The sequence below is a fragment of the Zingiber officinale genome, chromosome 9A (assembly GCF_018446385.1).
Source record: "Zingiber officinale cultivar Zhangliang chromosome 9A, Zo_v1.1, whole genome shotgun sequence".
Lineage (NCBI taxonomy): Eukaryota > Viridiplantae > Streptophyta > Magnoliopsida > Zingiberales > Zingiberaceae > Zingiber > Zingiber officinale.
Genome location: NC_056002.1, coordinates 102,775,427 through 102,785,163, shown reverse-complemented (window position 1 = coordinate 102,785,163; position 9,737 = coordinate 102,775,427). Strand labels below are relative to the sequence as shown.

Below are 9,737 nucleotides of genomic sequence, written 5' to 3'. Positions count from 1 at the left end.
CTCTGACGATAACATTGTAACATTATAACCCTTTGACGCTCGGAATACACACTCAAATGTTGATGTCATCATAAATTCCTTTTTTTTGGACAATAATACCTTTATTATGCTGTGAATTTAAATCCGGGACAATACTACTTTTTAACAAAAAAAAGGTAATTGCAAAACAACCTGATGAACTAATCCTGCGTAGCTGATCTGGGCTCGTGTAGCCGATAGGAAGGTTGCCTCCGATCGGTCAATGCCCAGTCGAGAAGACCAATGGATATCCGCCCTGCAAAAGCGAGAAGCATCCGACCTAGCAACGCCCGATTGGGAGTGGTGTCTCCGGTCGGGCAATGCCCGATCAAGTAGTCAACCGGGTAGCGTCCGATCGACAAGACTAAGAAACATCCGAGTGACCAAGGTATTATTGACCAATGATTTTATATATGAGGTTGTTTTGCAATTACCTTTCTTTTGTTAAAGGGTAGTATTGTCCCGGATTTAAATTCACAGTATAATAAGGGTATTATTGTCCAAAAAAAAGGAATTTATGATGACATCAGTATTTTAGTGTGCATTTCCAGCGTCAAAGGATTATAATGTTACAATGTTACCGGTCAGGGGTTTTTTTGTTACTTTTGAAACCATGAGGATTATTTCGTACTTAAGTCAAACCTCAGGGGGTAAATTATAATTCACCCTAAAAGAAAAAGAATTAATATTCTTTATTGTTTTTGAAAAAAAAGTGAAAAACAACTTGTGTTATTCACCCCTCTTTTACAATGGCACATTTCTCACACAGTAGGAATCTCTATAATTTAGAGTAGTGATATCACATGCAAGTATCCACTTCACAAGCCTGTGGGTAAAAACTTTAGTTATATACTCTTCTCCCAAGGAAGAGATGCAATTTAAGCCATCATATAATATATTTTTATTTGCTTAAAAATCAATTGGCATATTAACATATGATTAATTGATTTTAATAATAAACATGTAATTTTAAATCAAATAACTATTTTAATAAATTAAGTATGTTTTTATAACACGGCATTATTGTAAATTTTTAAATGATAAAAAAATTAATATTTTAGTTTTTTTAAACTAAAATGACAAATACTTATTGAAATTGAACACCCTTACTAAATTTGTTTTTTTTTTAAATATGACATATAGTTAATAGACCGTACATGATGATTTGGTCAACGACCTAGCTGCATCAGGCGATGGGCTCGACTCGAGTCGTTCCGTTTGCACCCGGAATATTCGCCATCGCTTGAAGTGTTCATCCTCGGGCTGCGTCACACCACGTGATCGCAACGGTGCTATCTCCACGTCACCCGCTATTATCTGTAACGAAAATTGCGTTCAAGTAATCTAATTGGTCTTGCTCCGTCGGACCCGCCATTGGGGACCGGATCCTGACCAATCACAAGACAGGTAAGAACACCATGAAACGACGCACGTTATCGGTAGTAATTCAGAACCACAGACACAAACGACGGTACGACAACAGAATTCCCTATTTTCCCGTTTGACCGACCTACGGCCCCACCTGCCATGTGATTGGTGGAAAGGCAGGCGCCGTCGGTGGGGCCGGGTGTGGACCTGCAGAAGCGTCCAATCGCATGGAAGTTGGGGTTGGAAGAATGAGGAATTAAAAAATGGTTCATTCTTGACAAGGAAAAAAAAAGGAAGGAAGCAGCAAATCGGCTGCCAGAACTAGAGGCTTCTCGGAGTTCTTCGCTTCCTCGCCTTCCTCTGCTGCTCGACGTCGAATCGACCACTCGCATCGGCCGAATCGCGATTCTCGTGCGAGCTCCATTAGATTTGGGAGGATTCGAGTGTTCGGAGGCTTCGAGTTCGGCGAATTGCTCATCCGCCGAATGTTGTTATTTCGCGAATCGGTGTGAAAAGGACGGATTGGTGGAGTCGCGGAGAGGATTTGGGAATCGAATTGTTGTGCGGAATCGGGCTGTGGCGATGGAGGAAGATGGCCTGCGGAGGTTGATGCGTAGCGCCAACGTGGATCTGTGGTCCTTGATCGACACCGCCATCTCCGTCGCCGCGGCGGAGCACGGGGAGGAGCTACGCGCGAGGAGGGATGGGATCGTGCAGAGGCTCTACGCCTCCGATGGGCGGTGCGGAAACTGTGGGGGATCCTCCGGCGCCCGAAGCGGCAGCCCCGTGGCGGCGAAGCAGGAGGAGGTGAAGGGAAGAAGCAGTCCGTGGGAGAAGAGGATAGCGACCGGGGAGGGGACGTCCTCCACGCCGTCGCCGGAATCGATGAATAACGCGATCGGGGTGGTGGTGGTGGAGGAGGAGGAGGAGGAGGAGGACGAGGAGGAACAAGAGGAAGATGCTCCTAGGAGTTACGGCCATTCGATTGAGGAAGTAAAGAGGAAAATCCTGGCCATCAAACAGTTTTTGGAAGATACCGATCAGGTATGCTGCCTTGCTAACTTCGAAATTTCGATCTCTGAATCGATTAAATTTTTCCTTGGGATTAAACTGCTGGTTGTCGGAACAGCCGGAGGATTCTTTGGTTAGCTTGCTGCAGAATCTAGCGGACATGGATATCACATTCAAAACTCTCAAAGTGGCGTATTCGTCCCAATACATTTCTCTTAGTCAAAGTTTACCTCATTTTCCTAAGACAATTCAACCCAAAGTTCTCAGTTCTAATTTCTGTGCAGGAAACGGACATCGGAAGATACGTGAATAATCACCGGAAACATCCTTCCAATGAAGTCCGGCAATTGGTGAAGCAACTCGTCAGGTGATGCTGTTGTCCCGATAAATAACAAAAAAACACATAGTTTGTTTTTGGTGTGAAAGAAGAAGCATCGGATTCTCATCTTTGTTTTTGAATCACAGGAAGTGGAAAGACCTGGTGGACGAGTGGGCGAAATCCAATTCCGCGAACGGCACTGCTTCGCCAGCAATCATCAGTAAACTTTTAATCCTATCCAAAACCAATCAAGAACAAATGGGAAAATGGAGAAAAAAATGCTCTTTATTCGTATGATGATCTAAATGCATCTAATTGATAAATCATTTGGATCGCAGCCAACGGAGACTCGCCACTACAGATATATGGAAGGAGCTCTCAAAATGGCAACCAAGTACAAAGCGTCAAGTTTCCTCTATTTTGTTGGAATTTTGGTTGGTAAACTTTTTTTTTTTTTATGTGTGTGCTGATTGCAGATGCCAGAGTTTGGAAATTCGCCTAATCCACACGGTTAGTGCCTCAAACAGAAGAACAAAAAAAGTAGTTTTTTTGTCCTTTTTTAGGGATTCTTATCATTCGATCATCAACTTTGGTTTGAAGCAGTCGGTTACTTGAGCACTGAGAGGAACAGTTCGGAACCGATAGAGCCAAAGGCAAAAAAACCCACACATAATCCAGCCAGAAACAATGGCAGTTCCACCCGCCCACCATCATCCTCTGCTTCTCTAGCTGTAAAGAGATCAGCTTTTTTGTCTTCCCTCTTTAATTCTCAAGACAAATTTATTCCTATAATCCCTGTCATTCTAATCTCTACCAGAAGGCAAAGGAAAAGAAGGACAACTCCCCGGACGCAGAGCGGCTCGCTTCGGCCAGGAAAAGACTTCACGATAACTATCTCGAAGCACAGAATGGTACTACTGTCTGTTCTTCCTCATTCGTTCTTTCTTATTCTTATACCGTCGGTTCTGATGCCGACAGTGTTACTTTGTTGTTTAACTTGCTCGGCAGCCAAAAAGCAACGAACGATTCAGGTGATGGACATCCACGAGATACCAAAGCCCAAGAACTCCTTCGTCCGAAAAGGCGTGTCCCATGGGAAACACTGAGGACTGAGGAGGAGGATCACTGTAACACAGCACGACTTCTACTGTCTGTTTGTTGTAGACTCGGTTTCTTATTTTTCTCGACTCTCCTTATTTCTGAACTCCCAACTACCAAAATTGGTCTTCTTCGAGCTTTTCTTCTGCGCATAGAGCAACTTAAAATAGTTGCACTTGCTTTTCCACAAGAAAGAAAAGCACAACTTTTTCCATGAAAGAAATTCTCTTTTTTCTTCTTCTAAAATACTTTTGGAATTAGAATGTCTTGCACAATTGGCTGGGAATGTGCAGTGGCAGTTGCTGTGGTAGAATCTATGGTCTTGCTGGTGTACAGACAAAATTGGGTTGCACGCAACTCTTATCAGGCTGGATCAAATGGTGTTGTCAGTTCATAAATATGCCTCTTGAAAAAGTAACTACAGTTGGTTGATTCCCTGAACACCTGGTTCCAGCTATACACACAAATTTTGTTTAAAGCTGATTTTTTTTAATTGATTTTGGTAGTCTTAACAAATTACATAAATTTAGTGTTTTGAGTGGTTGAAAAAACATAAAGAGCATTTATTTCCAAGCCTTATCCAATCTAATCTTTGGGATTATTTCCTCTTCTGGATCATTTTAATCTATTTCCCAGTATAACTTGAAGCGGGTGAAACGTTACTCTCTGGAGCCCACCAAGTTGTTGTTCTTGGCGAGATATACATCCCCCCCCCCATACTGCTCGCTCTACTTCAGCTATAACACACCACTCTCTTCTCTTGGTTAATCCAAAACAAAACCAGGTGGAGCCTTCTTCCCACTTCGTGGAACTGCAACTCTCACCTTATCCAACTGGCTCATGTTGGTTATCTTGCAGTGTTTCTAAAATCGAACCGGGTCAATCCCTCGTGACGTAGCCGTGTTAGAGTCAATAATATAGATTTATAATATAAAATAAGGATTGAATTCCGACAAAATTGATAAAAAAATGTTAAGTAGAGTTATCAAAAAAAAAAAAAAAAAAAAAAAAAAAAAAAAAGACTATGTTGTAATTATGCAAATTTGGTGTCGAGTGATTTTTGTTGTGACTTTTAAAAAAAAAAAAAAACTTTTAAAACGTTTTAAAAAATTTTCCTTTTTTCCCAAAGAATAAAAATGTATTAAATTGAGACAAAAGAAGTCAACCATATAGCTCCGGTCAAAGGTCTTTTAGTAGCACTGTTCACGCGCGGCGCACGTGATGCATATTCGATCCCTAGAGATCGACGAAGCCTTCCGTTTTTGTTTTTCACCGACGACGAGACCGGAAGTCAGCCAGATCGCCCGCCGACAGGACTCTCCGATGCCGACCGCCGGCTCCCCCTCCTTCTCTTCCGCCACGAGTACTTCGATTGCAGTCGACCTGACAGATAACTCGTCGTCCAACCCTGGCGGCAGCGCTGGCGGCGCCGCCGGATCGAACGCGATGCAGTCGTGGTGGGAGTCCATCTCCAAAGCACGCTCCCGGATCCTTGAACTGGTGTCTCTCCTTCACTTGCCGGATCTCGCGGCGCTGGCCGACTCTGACCGCCCCGCCCGCTCCCTCCTCGATTCCCCCGTCGCGTACGCCGCGCTCTCCGCTGCCCTATCCTCCCCCTCCTCGGGATCCGGCGACGACCCGCTCTGCCAGTGGCTCTATGATACCTTCCAGTCGTCCGACCCCGATCTCCGCCTCGTCGCCCTCTCCTTCGTACCTCTGCTCGCCGGCCTCTACCTCTCCCGCGTTGTCTCCTCCTCTTCCTCCAATTCGCCTTCCTTGTCCGGTTTCGAGGCCGTCCTCCTAGCTCTATATGCCACCGAGGTAAAAGCTCGCGGTGGAAAGCCCCTTCTTGTTTCCAGTCCCGACCTCTCCGTCCACTCCCTCTACCACACACCCCGCCCCTCCGGCCTTCAGTCTACCTCGGTGCAGCCAAAGCCTCCCCCCGTAGGCGTCCTCTCTCCTCCTCTAGAACCCCAGATTGCCGTAAAGTCCACCAAGCGTGCGTGCATTGTCGCAGTGGCACTCGATTCCTTTTACAAAATAATCTCCTCTATGCCCAGCCGCTCAAAGATCGATTTTTGTGAGTTTGTTGCTGGTTGGGCCGGCCAGGATTGCCCCTGCCGCTTCGAGCTAGATGATGGCGACTTGAAGCCTCCGTTGAGCTGTTCCTCATCCCTGTCATCCTCCTCCTCCTCCCAGATTAGAATTCTCGCCGAGGGTGACGGAGAAATAGGAGGCGCCGTGGACTATATGCGGAGACTCAATATCCAGGATAGCCACAATAGCAATAGGGAAGAGGAAGAGGATAATATTCATAGTAGAGGTTCTAGAGTTCCTCTCCCTTGGGAGCTTTTGCAGCCGGTGCTGAGGATCTTGGGGCACTGTCTTCTTGCACCTCTCAATTCTCAGGAGGTGAGGGATGCGGCATCCGTCGCAGTGCGCTGTGTATATGCTCGGGCGTCGCATGATCTGTTGGCACAGGCTATTTTGGCTTCCCGGAGCTTGATTCAGCTGGATAATACTGCAAGAAAAGTGGGAAAACCAGAAACTTCCCAGGGCAATTCTTCAAAACCCAACACACCAAGCAAGCCGAAGAAACCAGAAGTGTTCCTGGTCTCCAAATGATCAATCTGTAAGTACTATACAGAGGGTGTATAATACACATAGTTATGTTGTCATCATTCTATATCATGTCATTGATGAGTCTGAAATCTCTTAGCTCTCTTTTACATTCATAGATCCGTTGCAACCTCTAGCATGAACATTATACTTGGATCGTATGATTGACTAGGCTTACAATCTTTTACACTCTAAAGCTATTGATAGATTTGGCTTTAGTTGCTGAATTTCCAGCATCTAATAATGATTTGTATCTTGGTTATCATGTAGCATATATACAGTAGGTTCAGATATTCTTCTTTCGCATAGAGTTCTTTTTACAGTGTGTTCATCAATCTGAGTTTGAACTAGCAAAGTTATGATTTCTATATTATAATATTGCTGGTATGTGAAAATTGGTAACCTATAGCTCATGAACTCGGTAAGTGACATCCAACTAATCATGGGCCATTTGTAGCCTACTATCCTAGAGGCTAGTTTTTTTTAGTTGATAGTGTAGTAGAAATCCAATTTAGAAATCTTTGGAAGCAATACTTAGAAGGGGAGCTTGCCGTAACGGTAAAGTTGTTGCTTTGTGACCAAAAGATTACGCGATTCGAATCCTGGAAACAACCTTTTGCAAAAAGTAGGGTAAGACTGCGTATAATGTGGATTATTCTCCGGGGCTCTGCATAGCGGGAGCTTAGTGCGCCGGACAGTTTTTTTTTTTGGAAGCAATACTTAATCCTGGCTGATGTGTATATGAAAAGATCTTTTTTACTGAATTCATATCCACACATAACAGCACATATAATGCACTAATTGCTCATAGTAAAGATATATGAAGTTCCTATCAGTTTCCTCGTAATGAAATACTTCATTGGCTGGTCTGTGTTTTAGCTTCTTGCAGTGATGGATTTCCTGCTCCCTATGCAAACTTGGAACAACCATTATTTGGTATAAAACTTACGCTCATTTAGTTTCCAAACTTGTAATCTTCTTCTCTGTTCATATTTTATGGATTTGGTGCAGCAACTTTGGGTGCCTGAATCGTACTGCCGAAGGAATTTCTCAGTAGTGTTTCTTTGGATTATTCGACATTCAAATTTATGAACTTCAATCAGATGCGTGTAAAATGTTTTTTTTTTAGTTTGAACTTTCCACTGTGATGCAAATTGTTGTATCTGTAAAACATTTAGGGTATTTGATGAAAACACTTTCCATTGATTGATGCAATCAAAATTACAGTGCTTTATACATAATCTATACAATGATTTGTTCAATCTCTATTGAGCAATGCCCCATTGTTTGCTCTTCTTTGCATGGTCTTCCTCAACAAAGTCCATTCTTTATCATTTTCTAAGAATTTAAGCGAAAATGGAATCAGATAAGAATCCAAATTAGCTATTGATCCCGTCTGAATTCAACTAAAGCTGGACTACCGGCGAGATGACTTTGAAGTTGATTGCAAGAAGATCTCGAAGGAGAAGAAGGGAGTCATTTGTGAGATGATTTTGAAGGGGATCACTTGCAAGAACACAAGGTGAAGGAGAAAGAAGGAGCATTAGCAAGCAGATCAAGGAGGTCCCTGGTGTGGAGGAGAAAGAAGGAACGTTAGCAAGTAAATCAAGGGGGTCTCTGGTACAGCCACTCTAACGCTTAAATCAGTGAAGTGGAGAAAATGTGAAAGATGGATAGTAATAGAAGAATGTAAGATGTGTGCGAAATAAAAGACCAGCGCCCGTAGTGGTGGGGACCCTTTTATAACACATTTATAATCTCTGCATTAATTAAATATCATATCAGTGTCTGATATGTCAAATCCGTATATCTTCACTGTTGTGTGCCATCTCATAGCCCATACATTGCTCGAATCTTGTATTCTTCACAAAGATATGATTCCACATGTCTCTAACAATTCCACTCAGCATTAATTGTGAAATGTGCTCTTGAAAGACTCATTGGGCCTTTTAGGCTTGACTCAAATAGTGAAATAATGGATTAATAAAAAAAAGGAGACTTAATATCTAATTATAGTTTGTTTATATGCATGTCCTTCTGATAGGGGAGCTGAGGGGAGCATGACCATGTGAGTTGAAGATCTGATTGGGTTGATCAGGAATCGATCGGTAGGATATATAGGAGTAGAGCTATGTGATCTTGTGAGCTGATCGGGAGGAGTCGAGGGGAGTAGAGTCCAGGAGTAGGAAATCAGATCGGAAACCAAGTGGAAGGATACATGGGAGTAGAGCCCCATGATCTTGTTAGTCGATCGTGAAGAGACAGGGAGTAGAATCCCGAGAGTAGGAAATCCAATTGGGGAACCTAGCAGAAAGATATAGGGGAGTAGAATCCCGTGAGCTAAAGATTTGATTGGATAGTGATCTTTGATGTCCCGATTGACTGTTTACTTGGATTGACCTACCTTAAACTTTGACTATCAAATTAATTAAAATATTGACTTTATAACCCTACGTGAGATCCATCTATATATTTGTCATATCAGTTATCAATATCACCATTTATAGTATTTGAGTTAGATAGTGTTAAATGGGTACCAAATATATATGTGATCACATACTAAAACAAGTGAAATGTATCTATACAATATCATTATTGGATTTCAATGAATTCCACGATTAAACGGATTTAAAGGTGACCAATATAAGTTGAATAAATGAATCTGATATTTGTGAGGAACTTTAATTAAGTTACAAATTGGAAACTCCTCGTGCACTTTAATCAGCCAACAAAACAGATGCTCAATTAAATTCCCTTTTAAGTTACAAAATGCAACTATTTGTATAAATGTTGAGGCAGCATATCAACAAGGAAAACCAAGAAACAGAGGAGCAGAAATGGAGAGAAGTCTTCTTGCGTTCTTCATCATCTTCCTCTCTTTCTCGGCTTCCTCTTGCTCAGCTTATTTCTCCGGCGATGTCAACCCGGTTGAGGATCTGGCTGTAGCCCCGGTCGGCGGAGCTAGAGTCTACATCGTGACTGTGACATGGCACAAGGGTCTGAATACAAAACACTCTGCCATTGAAACTCTGACCTCTGTTCTGGGCAGTGAGGAAGCTGCTCAAAAGGCCTTAGTGTACGTCTACGACTATGTGTTCCCTGGTTTTGCTGCAAAACTCACTCCTAGTGAGGCTTTCAAACTAGAGAGTAAGTAACAAAATATGAACATGTTCTAATGGTTTTAAATTATTTATTTTTCTAATTTATGATTTATTGTTATTTAATACTGCAGAGCAACCTGGAATTCTTCAAGTCATTCCTGATACCACATACCATTTGATGTGGATGTATTGATTCTCAATTA

At 42.6% G+C, this 9,737-nt stretch overlaps 2 protein-coding genes across 3 annotated transcripts; both read left to right on the top strand.

Annotated features, from left to right (window-relative positions):
* Positions 1-1,653: 1,653 nt before the first annotated feature.
* Positions 1,654-4,212, top strand: LOC122021102 (probable mediator of RNA polymerase II transcription subunit 26c). Its single transcript, XM_042579185.1, has 9 exons — positions 1,654-2,430; positions 2,516-2,584; positions 2,682-2,764; positions 2,863-2,936; positions 3,055-3,110; positions 3,193-3,226; positions 3,320-3,447; positions 3,534-3,627; positions 3,725-4,212. The coding sequence occupies exons 1-9, from the start codon at positions 1,969-1,971 to the stop codon at positions 3,820-3,822; spliced, it is 1,098 nt and encodes a 365-aa protein (XP_042435119.1). The 5' UTR covers positions 1,654-1,968; the 3' UTR covers positions 3,823-4,212.
* An 820-nt stretch (positions 4,213-5,032) lies between these two features.
* Positions 5,033-7,677, top strand: LOC122020400. Of its 2 annotated transcripts, XR_006122215.1 has the most exons (3): positions 5,033-6,446; positions 7,313-7,369; positions 7,445-7,677. XR_006122215.1 is itself a non-coding variant. In XM_042578321.1 (2 exons), exon 1 carries the CDS (start codon positions 5,036-5,038, stop codon positions 6,437-6,439), a length of 1,404 nt encoding a protein of 467 aa, XP_042434255.1. In that variant the 5' UTR covers positions 5,033-5,035; the 3' UTR covers positions 6,440-6,446; positions 7,313-7,677. The 2 variants fall into 2 exon arrangements, 1 of the variants encoding a protein (XP_042434255.1); XM_042578321.1 differs by having other exon boundaries at positions 7,313-7,677.
* The last annotated feature ends 2,060 nt before the right edge of the window (positions 7,678-9,737 follow it).

Excerpts from the sequence above, each read along its gene's own strand:
- LOC122021102 (XM_042579185.1), top strand. The coding sequence starts at position 1,969 with ATGGAGGAAGATGGCCTGCGGAGGTTGATGCGTAGCGCCAACGTGGAT. Across the intron at positions 3,227-3,319 it reads AAATTCGCCTAATCCACACG|TCGGTTACTTGAGCACTGAG; the intron begins GTTAGTGCCTCA and ends GGTTTGAAGCAG. Across the intron at positions 3,628-3,724 it reads CTATCTCGAAGCACAGAATG|CCAAAAAGCAACGAACGATT; the intron begins GTACTACTGTCT and ends CTTGCTCGGCAG.
- LOC122020400 (XM_042578321.1), top strand. The coding sequence starts at position 5,036 with ATGCATATTCGATCCCTAGAGATCGACGAAGCCTTCCGTTTTTGTTTT.